The following is a 19,035-nucleotide window of genomic DNA, read 5'->3' on the forward strand; positions in this document are numbered from 1 at the left end:
ATGCAATCCCAGTTGCACAAGCACCATGCCAGCACATAATGACAGAGGGTACTGTACACCGAATCACTGTGTTGGAGAGAGAGAGAGAGAGAGAGAGAGAGAGAGAGAGAGAAAGAGAGAGAGAGAGAGAGAGAGAGAGAGAGAGGGGGAGAGGGAGAGAGAGAAATAGAGAAGAGGGAAAGAAGGGGAGACAGACACAGAGAGAGAGAGAGAGAGAGAGAGACAGAGAGAGAGAGAGAGAGAGAGAGAGAGAGAGAGAGAGAGAGAGACAGAGAGAGAGAGTGAGAGAAGCGTTACAAGGAGCCCCTAAAGAGACAGAGGTATAAGAGCAGAGCGTGCAGATACAAACCGGGTCAGAGCTGCTTAGCTAATTGGGGCCAATTCGCTGCAGGAGAGAAATGTCGAACACCCCAAGTTGTGTACAATACTGCAAATATCTGAAATTACTGTCCTACACAGACACTAACACAAAAACAGAACACATACACACGCAAACAAACACTGATCACTGGTGCGCAAGCATACACACACAGTAACAGGTAGGCACTAAGTTCCACTTTCTCTCTCAGACACAGTCACACAACAAAAACACAGACTTTCTTCCTCCTCACACTGTCTGCAGAGTGGAGAACACAGTGAACTCAACCGCACGATAATGTAAATACATCAAACTAAGGCTCTTAATGACAGTCTGTGATTCAGTCAAATAGGTGTCATCTCAAGAATAATAAATAAGGCTACATTTCTGCTTAAATGTCCATATAGAGACTGTATAGAAATGCTGAATATTTGCACATTTTCATGATAAAAAAAAATATGAGCCCTTCATCTTATCTACTACAAATCTTTTGTTTCTGCAGTTTTAATATTTGCCTCTGTCATAAAACTGAGAGGGAGGGAAAGAGTGTGTGCACATGAGTGACTGATCTCAGACTTAAGCTTCAGAACAGTGTTATACCGTAAGACACGGCCCATCATGTAGGCTCAAGGCAGCCTCCTACACACCTAACAAAAAACTGGTTCAGTGGTATTAGCCTCAAATAACTGATATGAGCAAATGATAAAATAACTTTTATATTCTCGTGCAGAATTGATAGTTGTTTTCATGCATTTGTTGGCATGTGTTTTCTGACTGATGAAAACAATAATGACAAACAAAATATTGTAAATACAGCCAAATATTTTATAAATGGCCTTACAATATGAAGTTTTCCTTTTTTGCAACACAATGAAACTTTTCACAATATGACTTCTTTTTCTGATGCAGCTACTAAAACAAATTAAGGTTTGTTGCCGTGCTTTGCTTTTGGCTCTGCCGTTTAATAAGAGTCACTGTGTTGTCCACTCCATGGTTAAAAATCAATAAACATGTCAAAATTAAACAGAAAAGCCTGGAGCAGGACACCAAACGCACACAGACAACACCTCATCTCTTTCTCTCTCTCTCACACACAGATGTGAGCGCGCACACACACACACACCTCATATCTGTGATCAAACAAGGCAAAAACAGAAGGGAGGACTGATCACAGTGATTGGTACAATTCAACATACTTCCTCCACATCATGTGACTATAATAACTATGGTCACAGTCACACATGTGAGGACACCGAAGTAATCATTGAGGTAAGGGAGCTGGAAGGTACTCTACAGGGGCTCTAGAGTCACATGAAATATAAACGGATGGGGATTTTAACTTAATTTAAAAACAAGAAAACATGGGACAGGTTCAAGACACTGAAAAGGAGGGGGGCTGACAGCAGAGGAGGTGTGACTATAATCGCTGACTGGACCAATCATCCATTCACACACAGTCAGTCATCAATTTAGTCCAATGGTACACGTTAAGGGAGGGACCTTACCGATTCTATGGGCTTGTCCAGGGAGGCTTGTTCCAACTCCAACTGACCCTCCTCGTACTGGTCAAAGTGATTTCCGCCCTATTGAATAGAATGAGGAGAACAGTTTAGACAAGACAGCACAACAAAATGCTCCTTATGCCTTGCACATTCTATAAGATAAACAAACTGATTCTTCTTCTCCAATAAGTGCAAACGGTTCCAGCCTTGTTTAAAATAATTATCTTCCCAGGATCTCTCATCTACTAGCAGTCGAGTTAGACCCAACTCAGCCTAACATTTAAATACATTTAAGGCTAAGCAACAGCTATATGAAAGTGTCAAACAAATAAGTACAGTGGAATTTGAGTTCCTAACTTGTGTTTATTGATAGTAAGAAAACATGTTATTTCTTACTAATTCAAGGAATAAGGTTTAAAAAACCGTTGGCCCCCCCAACCCCAACGGTGTTCGGAAACTCTAATAGGCGTCTTGCCTGTGACGTAGATGGTGGACAACAACCTTAGAAGTTGCACTTAATTTAATACAAAATGACGAAAAGGTGTGTTGTTTTGCCTGCAATAATTCAATATACAGTGGGACATCTGTGCACAAATGGCCCAAAAATCCCAAAATATCCAGAAAATTGACTAAATTTGTCAACTTTGGAAAGGACCATCCGCTCACTCTGTTTTCTGTAGCTCATTTCATTGGCGCTTTTCCAACGATATGGGCATGTAAGGAAACCAACGAAAGGTGTTCAAGAGCCTCTGTAACATGGAGGTAAACAGGGTAAGGACACTTACTTCGTCTGTTTTAGTTGGTGTTAGTTAACGTTAGCTTGACATGCTAAACTTCGTGGCTCAGATTATACTCGGCTGCATTACGGAGGTTTATAGTGTCGGATGAATTCGAGTTCGACTTCGATCACATTTACAAGAATAACGGTACCTCTAAATTTGAGTTTAACTTATTGCTAGGTTATTGTCATGAATAATGTTGGTTATTTAACTAGCTAGATACTGTCATAACAGTCAGTCATAACGGTGTTTTACCGCGGCGTTGTTCAGCTGTTGTCCACCAGTGACGTCACGGTAGCATTCAAGAATTTCCGTAGCGAGCTCGGGTTTTTCCGTCAATTTAATAAAATTGTCAGTTTTAAAGCAAATTAACCTGCTATTTTATTCATTTTAATTCATACTTATATATGTCAGTAACTAAAATAATGTGAAATATTAATGGAGGTCCATTAAGTGGTGCTTAGCCTTTAACTCATTCATTCATTACTTATAATTGCAGAAATGCCAACTGTCTTATATGAAACACTGTTTCTTTTTCAGCGATTACTGCCCTGAATATAAGGACAAAAAAATACAAACACCAGTTTGATCCTTTTGTGTTTGTTTTGCAAAATGAACACAATTTTTCTTGATTTATTTTTCTGTTATTTTACCAATTTATAATTTTATTTTTTATTCTCTTTAAACTTGTGAACGGCACTCTGAGTCACATTATATGCATGAAAAATGGCAAACAAAATATATTAGTTTTTTTTTGTTTGTTTGTTTTTTTGTATCTCTGTAATGTGTGTCTCACTTTCATCCACAGTGTGATTTCTTTCATCGTGAGTATAGTCTGAAAGAGTTTTGCTCTGGACAGGGCTGACTGAAGGACAAATCAAGGGCAAAAATAAATCCGTTCTCAGCATTAATTAGGGTTTCGTAAGGTGTGTTAATACTTGTAAGTTTTGGTTTGATTAAAATGTAACTTAGTGCGATTGCTCTGCAATTCGTTACAATATGTGTGAAGGCTCCTTTTTGAGCTCTTATGCACACCAAACAAGCGTTTCTAAACAAACTCTGGTGTGGTTTATTTTGAGTGTGAATACGAACCAAAAGCAGCAAAATTAAGGAAACAAATAACCTGTCCCATAATGTCTAATGAAATCACACAGAGAGGGAACGGACTTACTTAAAAACAAACAAACAAGCTATGTACAAATCTCTTAAATGTCGTCTCTCTCTATAGTAGAGCTGCTTTAGCTCCTGCAGCGGAGTAATTTCTGGCACTGTTTTGACACTTTTATACATTTAATCACCGCTTCCTGTGTTCCTAGTTGGTAAAACTATATCCACACACAACACCGTTAAGTGTAATAAGCCCCGCTGATGACTCTGATGACTGTCAGGCAAAATAAAAGTCATACGTGCGTCATATGTCATTTTCTTGTGTACTCTTCTTTGACTGTATGTGTGTCAGTGTGAACTTGATCCAACCCTGGACTAAAAGGGTAAGAATGTATAATTTTCTTCTTTGGTCTGTACCAAGGGAATCTGAACACACCCATAAACCCTTAAAGTTAGGCCAGGAATTAATCAGTCTGACAGAAGTACAAGAATAATCAATAAAAAAAAGACTTCATGGTGTAGACAAACTGCCATTTGCATGAAAACCAGCAGTCTTAACGCTCCCTGGAGTGAGTAGTGAGTGAAATAAGGGCACCTTCAGGAAAAAGGATGTAAAATTCATAGTCTACTTCACCTGCTCAGTGTTTTTAAAAAAAGAGAGGTCACTCTATCAAAGACATGCTCTCCCACTAACACTTACCCTTCTCTGAACACTTTATACACAAAAAAATATTAAAAACTAAAATATTAAAAATTAAAATATATTCTGACTAGAGAGTATGGACCCACATCACTTTCAGACCACTTCAATTTATTCCAAATGGATAACATTTCTTTAGCACATAAAATAAATACAATTTTAAGAAATAATCCCCCAGTATATATTTTTGGGAATATTCAATTTTTGGCTAAATTTCTGCAATTTGAGTAAGACCTGTCTAATCAAAATTAATTGTGTTTAAAAAATATTTTCTATATTTTTTAATGTAGACAGAAAAAGACATCTCAGAAGGCAGCATCCCTTCCTCACAACATGCACATATACAAACAGACAACACACACACACACACACACACACACAAACACTCATCTGTGTCAAATGAGACATGCTGCTGTCATGTCCTGCATCTCTCTCTCTCTCTCTGGCTCTGCATGCCTTCACCAATCTTTGCTGCAGGGGACAAATCCCAGCCTCAATGACACACGAATGACAAATCAGACCTCAAACAAAGGTCCATGTTCAAATCCCTCAGACCAATTATCACTCGAAAGGTGGCCTTAAAAAAGGTGCCCTTATATATATTCAGACTTTGTTCGTAATATGCAGGATAGAGCCATGGACCCCAAATTAACAGAAAATACATCATTTTAAGTCATATAAATAAGGCTAATTAATACTCATGACTCCTTATGTTACCATTTGTTGCTGCCTCCCTTGTCAACAAACAGATGTAATGAAATTCTAAAATGATTTCTGAACTCATTTCCATTCATGCACATATCCATGTGTACAAGTCACAGCAAACAGTATGGGGCACAAGTCAAATGATTCTCCAATATCTCTAAATTACCCTTAGCAAAGCTATGTGCCTTTAGTTTCTCCAAGATGTAAACAGTAATGCTATATTTTGAATATACTATGAAACGTATGTCTGTATTAAGTAATATTTACTTATTGTTTCAAATGATAAACCCTATTGTGAGTCAAATGCAAAAAAATCCCATTTACCCATTCACAATAATCATTTACCCACAGCTGAGTTTCCAGACAATGTAGTTACAACACTTTGGATTTCTCTCATTGTGTTCACTGGAAGGGCTTAGTTACCCGTGTACAGACAACATCACTGTGTGCATGCTATAATTCATACTTTCTTAAAAGTGGTGCTTTATTATAACCATCAAGTAAGTGATTCAAATAATATATGTGAAATCTTTCACTTATACACATGTTAGTCATTTAAAAAAAACATGCTCAAAATGTCCTCAGATAGAATCTCGTCCACCATCGGTCTAGCTGCTCTCAAAAATCACAGATGACTAAAAGCACTAATCCTGTTTAAACCAAATAAAATGCTGTCTACTCCACTTTATTTGTGTTGCCTTCTTTCCTAATAAAAATACGCATTATCTTGCATACTCAAAACGCTTACTACTTACTTATCCTTATAATAATTACACATGGTTACAACAACTAACAAATGTGTCAATGTCTCAGTTCAATCAGCATCACTGCAACCCACAAAAACACTAGTGACCTTTGCTGAAACAACAGCTTGTATGCATGTCCAGAACTGATGTACATTCCATATTCACAAGGATAAGAAAGAGAAAGGAGGTCACACTGGAGTGGAATCTCAGTTGGGGAAAATCTGGTCCAATTCCTTCCCCACAGAAACAGCAAGATATAAAACCCCACCTGCTCAGACAGTTTACACACACACACACCTGCTCTGTGGCACTCTAGAAAACAGATGCTGCAGTAAAAAAGAAACAAACTTATCTCAACCCACCCACCAGCTTTAAAGTCAGCCCCTGTGGACTACATCATCACACAGATAATTGGTATTACATGTCCAGGAGTTGTTAAATAATTATGGACATTTACATAATTGCTGTCATGACAGTGATTACTGACTGTGGTATACAGTGCGTAATGAGTTTTAACAAAAACAGTGACAGTATAGTAAAACATTAATATAAATCCAAAATAAATTAAAAAAAATTATAATAATAAAATAAAAATAAATAAATAAATTGAAATTGAAGCCGAAGTGCTTTATAGTCAGTGTTCTCTGGGCTGCCCTCTAGTGAAAGCCTCCAGACATAGCTCATGGGCAAATATGGGAACAGATATGTTCAGATCATAGCCAGTTGTCTAAATGAATGCATGGCCAAGGAACAAATATATCTCTGGCCTAAGGCTTCAGAAAGCCTTGGCAGAATGACAAAAATCAGCCCTAAGAGTGTGAGTATAAGACAACATGACTGACACCTCCTTTGGGGAATACCTTCCAGTGCAGCACATTCCCTGCTGCCTCAATACTAACCCCCTTCCATTTTATTGAAGGTCTAGGGGATATATGCTTGCCAAAAAGGGGATTAGTTCAGAATAGTTTGTGTGCAGGTCTCTCAGGAGCTGAAGCTGGAGCTGAGCTGAGTGCAGATTGAATTACTGATTGCCAAAAGAACATGGGGGGGAAAAAGAGTGAAATTTCACAGTTAAGTGTTAGAATTTAATAAGCAAGAAAAACAAGAATATGTAGATTTACTTCAACATAACTGGGTGGACCTAAATTGTGATAGAGTGGAAAACATTAAAAATGTATTAACAGAACCAGCTGTTTTATCTTTTAATATCCATATATAGTTAGATAATTACAATGAGTTCTTATTCTCATAATCTTTTGAATTAGTTTATTTCATTTAAATATTTGTTTATATAACGTGTTGCCATGCTCTTTTTTCAGTGTCTTCTACTTCTTGCTACAGTTCCACTCAGGTCTGAATCCTCAAACATGCGAGCTGTTTTATATACAATGTTGTATTTAATGAGTGACTGAGATGTGTGCAGCCTCTTAGAAATTCTGATTCTACCTTCTGTTATCTGCAGAATTCCTTACTTAGTGTTTTGTATTGTTGTTGTTTTTTTTGTTTTTGTATACAAAAGAACATCCAACACACAAAGCAATGAAATTTTTCCATAGTATGCTCAGGTGCACAAGTTACGCCAACACAACTCTGTGGCAACTCAAACAAGACAGTGATTATGAAACACCACAATGAGTAATTAATTCGAACTTTGTTTCCATGCTCTGTAAGAAAACAAGATCAATCCAAGCCTAAAATCCAAATGCAGCATAGTTACATACAAATTATCCTAGACAATTGTGTCTTAGCACAGCAATTAAACAGTGATTCACATCAACATGTACAGCTGTAGAACCGATCACAGAGATGGGAGCACATGCTCAAAACTAGGCTATAAGAAATCTGTGCAAAAACACCAAACAACAAAGCAGAGCTGCCTCTAGTCTCTATAACATACATCATCTCTAAACTTAAGGAGGCACTGTGAGAAGGTCAAGAGGCTTAAGGTTTTAGTACAGAACAGCTTGTCAGATTGCTCAAGGGTTCTTACAGTTCAGCCAAACTAAAGTGAAGCCAAACTCGAGTTGGGCAGCACTCAATCTATACCTTTCAAACATACATCACAACCTGGGGATAGGTTTTTAAAACCAGTTTCCTGAGAACTGGTGATATGTTCTCATGATATGTTCTTAAGGCAGCTGGATTAACTTACCTTTAAACACCAAATACGGGTATTATGCTGAGCAAATGATATACATTTTAGCCAAATTGTTATTGAATACCAGTATTGCACAAGATTGAAAAACAGTGAAACATTACCAGCAGTATACTAAAATAAACCATGCAATTCCAGCACAAACAAACACCACCTCTACAAATTGTTTTAAGGGGGAGAAGGGAAGAGGAGATTTGAGGGAGAGGGACAGAGCTGTCAAAACGGCCACCAGTCTCCCTGAGGAATGCCACAGCTGCACCAAACTTCAGAGCAAAGTGTGCAATGTAGAAAAGGCTGTCCATCTTTACAGAGCAAAGGGGCACACTCAAGGTTATCCAAAAACAGCTTACCACTTGAGGCAAGGGTTGTGACAGTCAAACTCAGAGTATGTGGCTCAAATAAGAAAATATTATTAAATAAATACATTTAAAAGCTCACAGCAACCCTCGAAAACACAGGGGAAGGAAGTCACAGGGGTCAAAACAGCTGAGTCTAATGACAATGATGTGATGATAAATCAACAAGGACAAGCTTTAACATATGTGACAGAGGTGCAAATTAAAGATGCAGGCTGATGGCAACTTAAACTTGCATCAGCAGATAAATGCATAAAAAGATTTTGGCGATCGACTGATGTGACAAATTTAAAATCGACATTTAATTATTGTCCTTTGTAAGAAAAAAAAATTTAATCTACAGCCGGTCTTCTTTGCTAAAATGTCTACACTTGCACAATTTTACAAAGAAGTGCTATGTTCTTTCTAATTAATTAGATTTATTGACAATTTCCATATTTTATAACAAATTACAATTTAAGTTTGCTTTGCTTAAGAAAGCAAAATGTAGTGCTTTCTATTTACCAGTTTGTGCAAACAGAAAGTGTATACAAGGATATGTGGTCAGAAGCACTGGGACCTGTGGATTGATATTCTGAACACAGACACTGGTAGTCATTGCTATTCAGGCCAGTAAACATTCAGCACATCTGAATCTATAACACACTTCCAGTCACAAGACAAAAGAATGGAAGGAGTAAGTGGTGAGATGCTCATCTCATCTAATCAACAAACAAACAATCAAAAATGTTCACAATTGCTCTCAGATTCTCACATGTTGAATTATCGCTTAATTTGACCCACCACAGGACAAGCAAATCAGGTTTTCCTCATGATTCACTACATAATTTTGACCCACTGTTCCATATACAGCGCAGGTTAAATATAATCTGCATTCATGAGCAAGTTTGGATCTAATTGCTTATTTTAAAAAAATCCTGTTCATAATGAGTCGAGTGTTAAACTGTGAAGTGAGCCAGACCCTGAATAAAAAATAAATAAATATAAACAAATAAATACAGAGAGTGAGCCAAAAGTACATTTTCAGGCATTCCTGTATAACAAGAGAAATCAAAAAAATTGGGAATCTACTCATTCAAGAGTTAAAGCAAATCTGGCAACTACATTTTCAATGAATCGGTTCGTTTAAAATCCTGCCACTATACTACAAATGATTAAAGGTATCTGAAGTTTATACATCAATTTTATATTCTTTTACAGTAGACCCTTCAAAATCAGTTATCTGTTATTATGGCACTACACCCCAACTTTAAAAGACAAAGATCAATATATATTTATAGGATTTTTTTTTTTTTGCAATACAGTACTAAACTGACTCTACTTACAGGAACTAACACTATATAACTCCCTGTAAAATTCTACAGGAAAAAAACAGTGTTTTATATGATAATTTATTACAATGGGTTTTTTAAACTATATAAGGACTACTGTATATTTTATAAAACAGCAACAAATAAATAAATAAATACATACTACGGTAACCGGAAAAAAAAACAGTCCAAACACTGTTTCGCATGCTTAATATTACATGACTGTGCCAGATATTTCATCCCAGAAAAACATACATGAACACATAGTCTGACTAAACCCAACAGCAGCAACAACCAGACAAATGAGGATAGGTCAATAGTTTGCTTTGTAAATCTACAGAAGGCGAAAAACTCTATAAATGGTCATAACAGAAAAACAGAACATCTGTTTTCTCCATTGCAGCCTAAATAAACACAGCCCACCAAGGCAGTTTTAGAAACACTTTTTTAGGAACTGGGCAGAACATTTGTCAGATAAAAGCACCATCTGTCACAGATACCAGTATCATCAGTGAAAGAAGACAACACTGCTACAAGTCAGACCTCTGGTGTAGGTGTCATAAAAAAAACTAATTTACAACAAATTTAAAACATGATTCTGCGTAGAAGCTCACAAATCCACCAGTCTGATTAGTCCCGGGAAACAAACTGAATGGAATGTGAAGACGACAAGTCATTTTTTTAAAAATCCCATTAGTTTGCTGCTTTATTTGTTATCAACTACGTGTGGGTGTAAGGTGTGAAACTATTCCAAAAATGCAAATAAACAATTTGTTAAAGTTTTACAATTTCCTTAATTCACACTACTGAACATTACTCATTCAAATAATCTTTATCAATGTTCAGACTTGAAAGGGGATTTTTAAAAAATGTCAGTACAAATAATTCATTCACGCGTAACAAAAACAATACAGAAAGGTCTGATATGATAAACTGTATTTAAAATAAATAAATAAAAAAGACCCCAAACATTCAAATAATTTAGCCTAATGTCTCTGAAGCCTTTTTCATGTAATAAAGTGTATCAATTAACATTACATATACAACGTTGAAAGAACCAGGTCCTTCAGTCATTAAGTACAATTTGCATAACAGCATACACTTCAATGACTGAAATATGCAGAAATTTGGGGAATGGCAGAAATCACTAGCAACAGTAACTGAATCAAAAATTCCTTAGCATAACTTTTTCTTAATTTCTAAATTTAACTTAATTTCATTAAGAAATAATATTTCACATTAACATCAGTGTCAATTGGAGATATTGACAGCCATTTAGGCATCTCACTTTGCATAAGCAACAAGTTCATATCAACAGAGCCTAAAACTACCAAGTTGTGCTATGATAAGAAGCTAGTGACCAAGAACAGTTCAAGCATTATATCAAATGGCATAGCTTGCAAATCAGTATGCAAACACATGTAACACAAACAAGGCATTGTGCTGAGTGAAAAGATGGAGAAAGTCAGCCAGTGGCTGAGACAACACATGCATACTGACATTGCAAACATGTCTGAGAATTAACTTTGTTTCCCTATGGTTGTCGTTTTCTATTTTATGAAATTATTTTAAAACAGCAACTGCCTTCACATTGTGTAAACACTTAATGATAAACAGAGAGGAAGACATTGTGCAAAACAACAAAATATAACTTTGTTTTGATCTTTAAATTAACACGTAGGATGTTTCACTTCTCGTGAAAAGTTATCATTGTGAAAGTACAAGGTTCTGATCTCACATCAACAATACCCATAAAGCAAAGACAGCAGCTAAGACAAAGAACTTGACCTGTCAAAGCAGTGTGTCACAAAAAGTTCAAAGACTTGTAAAGGGCTTATATTTTGATTTACTTTTCCTTGTCTTCTGCACTCTGATGTTCACACGTGACATTTGTTGGGGGTTTACGTTCTGAATGCAGTCATACTTTACCATTTTTCACAATCAATCAATCAACTGTGTACATACACAAATTTTAATTAAACAGGCTATTATTTTAATAGACTAATTAATTATTATACAAATTCAAGTGTGCGGTCAACGTGAGTAAGGACTGTATGGATTAAAGGATGATTTTAATTTTTTAAAACAACATTTACCTTCATTGCTTTTATGACACATAAGGCTAGTTTGTCATAAAATTAGAGCATGGTCTATTAGACAAGGCTTTCTGGTTTTATTTCAATTCAAGTTTAGTTTTTCACAAATGTGTCACAGACGTATTCTGTGCAGAATTAAGGTGGAACAAACACGCAAAAGGATTTTGAACGCTAGAAATTGACAACAAGAAAGAAGAAACTGAAGTCTCAGGCGCAAGAATAACATCTCTATCTGCTGCACCATTTAAGGTGGACAGCAGAATGCCCTGCACCATTTAAGGAGGAACGAGAAAGTACATCGCGAAATTGGCGAATACTAAACAAATAAAAAGGCTTGAAATCTAAATTTGAAAACCTGTTCTCATACAACTGTAACGGGGTAATGTTTTTTTGTCACGTATTTCTTATGAAAAACACTTTAAACCCCCCGCACTTAAATGCCCTTAATATGCGCTCCTCTTGTCAGTTAGCCTACAAATATTAGCCTGGATTATCTATCAGATTTCTACCTTCATTTGGCATTTGGCTCATCCCTAATAACCTAAAATAACCGCAGTACTACAGAGAACTATTTGTACAGTATTTCGCTTTGTGTTCGAGTTGTTTCTGACCGTAATTTACCTGGAAATCACGCTCCTCGTTGAACCTAGAAAATCTGTCAGCCATTTTCTCTCCGCTCCGCTCCGTCTCTACCCTTCGCTTTCGGACTCCAGACTCAGCTCGAGGGTCACGCCCAGAAACGAAAAAACTGAGCAATAGCCTTTTGAGAACGGTTGAGTGACAGCTGCTCGTCCAATCAGAGAAGGTACTGGTACCTCAGATGACTTCTTTCCACCACTGGCCCTAGAACAAGGACCTGCTATTTATCACAAACATACATGATTCCACTTCAGGGGAGAGGTCTAGCCTTTACAACTCTGAATTAAATGTTCACTTTTAAATCAAAATCCCTTTTTCCTTCCAATTTTCAAGGTGTCTCCCTACAGATTTAAGTAGGTGTTTAGATTTAGATGACAGATAATACAGCGGCTATTTTCAGTGTCATGTTTTTATGCATTTTTATACTGATGTTTTTCTGTTCTATTCCTTCTTATTATTTTAACATTTTTGTTGTTTAACGCACTCGAGTCTATAAACGTTAAATGTGAACATGACTAATGGTATAATTATTTAGTATGATGTAAAGGAGTATTGTCTACAAAAGTCAAAACATTGTTTTCTAAGTTCTACTGAGAGTTGGAAAGGTTTTATAACTTATTTATTTAAAATATGCGCATGAAGCAGATTTTAACTTTATATAAAATGTATAATGCATGTGCGTATTATGTAAATGTATTAGCAGTGAGGCACACTGGCCTTACTGTCGTCTAGTTTTTGTAATTAATATGATATTAGCTCTAGATTTTCTGTTCCAGTTCCATAGTTTATAAAGTGTAAAATTTGGTATTCGTTTAAATGAAGATTTTAACAGCCTTTAAGATTTCAAAATTCCTATCCCTCCTCTCGTGTATTTTATATTAGTGAATCAGCTCCAATGTCCTCTGTGCTGTGTTTATGAATGACTAGAAAAAAGATTAGAATCTGGGTAAATACCTGCCCCGTGTGAATAAGAGCGAAGAAGGCTCCCTCTAGTGGTTTTATTGGAAGTAAACTAAAGTAAACGAAGCTGAACTTAAAAAACAAACAAACAAAAAAAAGGTGGAAGGCACTGCGGCATAGAATACTGAACACCATCAGAAACCTAGAGAAGCCTTTTCTATTTATCTATCTATCTATCTATCTATCTATCTATCTATCTATCTATCTATCTATCTATCTATCTATGATTTCATTTGTTAATCCATTAAATATTACAAAACTTATATTTATCTTGACTTAGATATTTTAAAAGCTGGGGAAACATACCTTAGGCAAACTTTGGGTATCTTTAAGCCTGCCCAAAGCTTGCTCATCAGGTGGAGATTTTGGTAAATGGATCTCCATAGAGTACACACAGTCAAATGGGCAATACATTCAGACTAATGGAGTTGCATGTAAAAATGTTCAAAAAAATCTTTATGTGACCGAAAAGCCCTTACAGGTAAATTCCAAGGTTCTGTAGGATAGTACTCTTTATTTATTTATTAAGAATTAATTAATAATTAACAATTAACATGTTTTATTTAATAACAATGGCGTAGAATATTCAAACTGCCTTCAGATTCATTTACTAATGGGATTTTAAAAGATATTTGTTTCTATGTATGAAAGCTATATTTTTAGGATGGTCTCATAAGGAATAAGGAGCTGCGTATAAAATAATGGAAATATTTCTAATAAGTACATCAAATTATTTAAAGAACCTTGTCACACCTTAGAACCACTTTCATGGCATTAAGGTGGAGGCTTTCCAATTTCCAGTTCAAACATTATTAAACATTTGCACTTTCCCTTTCACTTTTGTCTTTCCACTCTCCACCAACACATGACTAGAATTAGAAATGACAAAAACAGTTTCATTTTCAAGAAAGGCATATACAAAACATGCCTAGAGAATTAAGCACATACAACAATCTTATGATAAACTGCTGAAGGTTATAATACAAAACACTGCATGAGGTCATTCCTTCACACTGCATTAAGACTCTGCAGTGATTCTCCTTACTGCAGGGGCATTAGTGTCTCCTGCTGTCTGAACTGTGGTGGTATACACTGTACAGCTCCATGTAGTCAGTATATTAATAAGCACAGATATTCACTGTGTTGTTATTATTGTACTGTTATAACACTGACATTATTCTGTGCACTAGACTAAATACTATGATTTATGCAGCTCTTAGTAATAATTTATTGGCAGTTTAATACCTCCTATCTTTATAAGTGAGCAGCATGGTGGGATTTATTTATCTATCTATCTGTCCATCTATCTATTATTGTACACAGTACTGTGCAAGAGTTTTAGGCACCAGAGATTATGAGATTTAAAAAGTAATTTATCTGAGAAGTGTTTATTTGCTAAAAACAAACAAACGAACAACAAATAACGCCCAACATTAGAATAAACCAAAATAACATTGTTCCAGTGTGTTATTCTGAGTGAACGTGTTGGTTTAACTTTTTCCAAATCTCTCCTCATGGAGTACGTATTATTTGAGGTTATCATCCAATACCTAGTTTTAGAAGTTAATAAATAATGATTTCAAATAATGTCTGCTGTTGATTTATTGGCATATTGCACTTAATGTAAGGTATTTTGTATAATTTGTGCTGTAGTTTGAATGTTAGATCCTCTTTTTGTAAGTCACTTTGGATAAAAGCGTCTGCCAAATGCATAAATGTAAATGTAAATGTAAATTTAACAAATTCATACAAATCAAGGAGAACCTGAAGAAAACATTCCTCTTCAAACTCACTCTCACCTACTACTTTATGGTAAAAAAAAAAAAGATCTTGTATTTCTTATTTGTTTTATATATATTTTTTGTATTTACTCTGATTCTATACAAATTTATACAAGCACCAAACGTACAGAGAAGGCATTAGTTTAAACATATATAATTATATTAGGTGCCAAAGACTTCTGCACAGTACCGTACATATTAAACACATCAGATCAGAAGCGCGGGAGGAAGACATTTGCAAGGCAACTGAGCTGTTTATAGTTGCCTTTGTGAATGTGTTGATTCTGTTAGCCTTTGATTCTGGGTTGTTATCTGTTTTGTGCAAAAATTAATGATGTAATGACATAAATCAGGCTAAGAAACAACCACACAGCCATTAGAGCACATCTACAGTCCACAGCGGAAAGGAAGGAAGGCAGATGGTTGCTTAAAAAAATAAAAGGCCAGTAATATGCCCTTCCTGTCTTCTGTTGTATCACAAAATTCAGATGTGTGTAAATATGACCCAGGGTTCTGAAATACTTCGCACTGTTATAACCGCAAGTTGTTACATAACTATTGTAGAGATACAACACTGACACCTATTTCATTTGTGCTTCACAAGAGTTGTTGTTACAGCCTTTATTGCATCTGGCTGCTAATTTTCTTGTTTTATAATTACATTTTAAATCATTAAAGTGAGATGTATGGAAAACAGTAAAAAGATCTTAATGGTGTTAAACTCTCAAACAAAAGGGGCCCATACCTGAACTCTGAGCCAAAATGTGACCTTTTATTTTCTTTTTTGACAGTTGCACCAAACTCTCCACTAGTACTTTCCTTTTTTTGGCGTAAGTATAAACAGTCATATACAAAACAAAATGAGGTGTAAACAAATAATATTTGTTCAAAAAAAATATATATATATAAACAGTTTTAACATAATTAACTTTGTCAGCCCTCCTGCAGCGTCTGTCTGATTCTGTAGCAGCTGCAGCACTTATGGTGGAATAGAAGAAAAAAAGCAAGCGTAGCTGTGTATTCTACAGCTTGCAGCATTGCGTCACCTTAAATTATGCAGTAGTTTTGTCCATGCGCCTGTAACTGCTTCACTAATTAAGGTGTAACGTCAAATATGCCGATGAAAGTGTGATAGTGTGAATATCGCGCCAGCATTTAATATGGACCTGAAATTTCGAAGAACTCAACTTAGCACTTGGAAATATCTACGTCAATTTTTAAAGGGAGAATGAAATTGTAAGCAACTTGACTGTTTTGGTGTTTGGGGAGTACTAAACCGAGTAGCTGCGCAGTGCACGCAACTTCTCGCGCGGCTGTGTTCGTAGACTATTATTTATTAACAACAGGGTGACAAGACGTCCCCTTTTACCCGGACATGTCCTCCTTTTTAGACTTAAATAATGTCTGGGCGGAATTTTGTTTTTCTAGAGCTTACGTAGAATTTCGAGAAGTTTCGTTCACAAACTAGTCCCGCCCTCCCCTACTCCGTTTGGTTCGCTTGAGAAGGGGGCGTGGTGAAGTAGCCAGAAATCTTCTGATTGGACGGTCTGACTGTAGAGCTCAGATCTGGTCAGATCTGGTCACCCTGATTAACAATCCAAGCACAAGAAGAACAGTCACATTTTTACATGATTGCTGTTCCAGCAGCTCAGTCTTGTGGAGCCATTTTTCTCCTCTTTTCATTTCCTGAAGGACAGTCTCACTTTTTCTTCTGATGATACACAAACCCTCCCTAACTTGAGGCCAGGGGCCTTCGTTAATTTGCGGGGCCCTACGCAAAGTGTGCAGTGAGCGTATAGTCTGGTCCGGCTTTGACGAGAAAAACTATGTCCACTCTATACAAACCCAGAAGCAGGCTAAAGGTATTATTAGGTCAAAACACTCAGACGATTATTAATTTTAAAGTAAACTGACTAAACTTAATTATGATTTGCATGTTCTTCCTGTGTCTGTGTTGGTTACTTCCGGGTGCTCCAGTTTCGTATCACAGTCCAAAAATTCAGGTTTGAGTGTGTTGCCCTGCGAAGGACTGCTGCGTTCTCCAGGGTGTGTCCCCGCCTTCCGGACCTCCTGGACCCTGAACTGGATAACCGTTTACAGACAATGAATGAATAATTAAAAAAAGAAAAATTATATGGCGTTGATATTATAGTGTTATATCAGAGGGGAATAATGGGATGGAAATGTATTGAAATGTATTTTTATTTGTTTTGGCAGTTTTGTTAAATTAGCATGACATCAGGAAGAAATTTACATTTGGCATTTTTGTGCTGTTTGCTCAGTTTGTGAGTTTAAAATATTAGGACATAAAAATTACATTTAGACATTACTTTTTTTTTTTCAAATAAGCTAAATTCAGCTCATACACAGTGTTATAATTGAAATATCCGAAATGAGATATGAACTCACTTTCACTCAGCAAAACATTTACACATGGGACAAGCAAACACTGATGACCAAATGTAACAAGCTTTTTACTGTACTCATATCTATATTGTAAAATATATTTGTACCCTACCAGTATATTCATGATTTTGTCAATCATTGGGTAAACAAAATCTATATGTTTGAGGCACCTATACGTTTGCACCTGCGTATGTAAAATTGTTACTTGTATTAGCATTATTGGTATGTATTCGGCAGCAAGTAGTGTCACTGCCAAACAGTGCCCCAGGATCCAAGAATCGAACCACACCTCAAGTCACTTTGTGCATGAGTGTCCTCCAGGGGCTTTCCTACCAAAATCCAAAAACATATGTTGGTACAGTGCCTTGCGAAATTTTTCGGCCCCCTTGAACTTTTCAACCTTTTGCCACATTTCAGGCTTCAAACATAAAGATATAAAACTAATTTTTTTTGTGAAGAATCAACAACAAGTGGGACATAGTCATGAAGTGGAATGAAATTTATTGGATGTGTCAAACTTTTTTAACAAATAATAAACTGAAAAGTGGGGCGTGCAATATTATTCGGCCCCTTTACTTTCAGTGCAGCAAACTCACTCCAGAAGTTCAGTGAGGATCTCTGAATGATCCAATGTTGTCCCAAATGACTGATGATGATAAATAGAATCCACCTGTGTGTAATCAAGTCTCCGTAAAATGCACCTGCTCTGTGATAGTCTCAGGGTTCTGTTCAAAGCACAGAGAGCATCATGAAGACCAAGGAACACACCAGGCAGGTCCGAGATACTGTTGTGGAGAAGTTTAAAGCCGGATTTGGATACAAAAAGATTTAAGCTATAAACATCCCAAGGAGCACTGTGCAAGCAATCATATTGAAATGGAAGGAATATCAGACCACTGCAAATCTACCAAGACCCGGCCGTCCCTCTAAACTTTCATCTCGAACAAGGAGAAGACTGATCAGAGATGCAGCCAAGAGGCCCATGATCACTCTGGATGAACTGCAGAAATCTACAGCTGAGGCGGGAGAGTCTGTCCATAGAACAACAATCAGTCGTACACTGCACAAATCTGACCTTTATGGAAGATTGGCAAGAAGAAAGCCATTTCTCAAAGATATCCATAAAAAGCCTTGTTTAAATTTTGCCACAAGCCACCTGGGAGATCCACCAAACACGTGGAAGAAGGTGCTCTGGTCAGATGAAATCAAAATCGAACTGTTTGGCCACAATGGAGACCGATATGTTTGACGTAAAAGCAACACAGCTCATCACCCTGAACACACCATCCCCACTGTCAAACATGGTGGTAGCAGCATCATGGTTTGGGCCTGCTTTTCGTCAGCAGGGACAGGGAAGATGGTCAAAATTGATGGGAAGGTGGATGGGGCCAAATACAGGACCATTCTGGAAGAAAACCTGTTGAAGTCTGCAAGA

At 36.6% G+C, this 19,035-nt stretch overlaps 1 protein-coding gene across 5 annotated transcripts in view; it reads right to left on the reverse strand.

Annotated features, from left to right (window-relative positions):
* The window catches only part of gpatch8 (G patch domain containing 8), a 36,572-nt gene extending 24,059 nt beyond the window's left edge, over positions 1-12,513 (reverse strand). For 3 of the 5 annotated variants that reach the window (XM_066642190.1, XM_066642193.1, XM_066642189.1), the window contains exons 1-3: positions 12,436-12,466; positions 1,864-1,941; positions 350-462 (exon numbers count right to left, since the gene is read on the reverse strand). Coding sequence is in view for 1 of the 5 variants with exons in the window: in XM_066642188.1 (XP_066498285.1) it covers positions 1,864-1,941; positions 12,436-12,480 (123 nt within the window). In the remaining 4 variants the exon portion in view is untranslated. Of the gene's footprint in view, positions 1-349; positions 463-1,863; positions 1,942-12,435 lie in introns of those variants that run through there. The other 2 variants (XM_066642188.1, XM_066642192.1) reach the window with 2 other exon arrangements.
* Positions 12,514-19,035: the final 6,522 nt, after the last annotated feature.

Source organism: Hoplias malabaricus, chromosome 13 (assembly GCF_029633855.1).
Source record: "Hoplias malabaricus isolate fHopMal1 chromosome 13, fHopMal1.hap1, whole genome shotgun sequence".
Classification (NCBI taxonomy): Eukaryota; Metazoa; Chordata; class Actinopteri; order Characiformes; family Erythrinidae; genus Hoplias; species Hoplias malabaricus.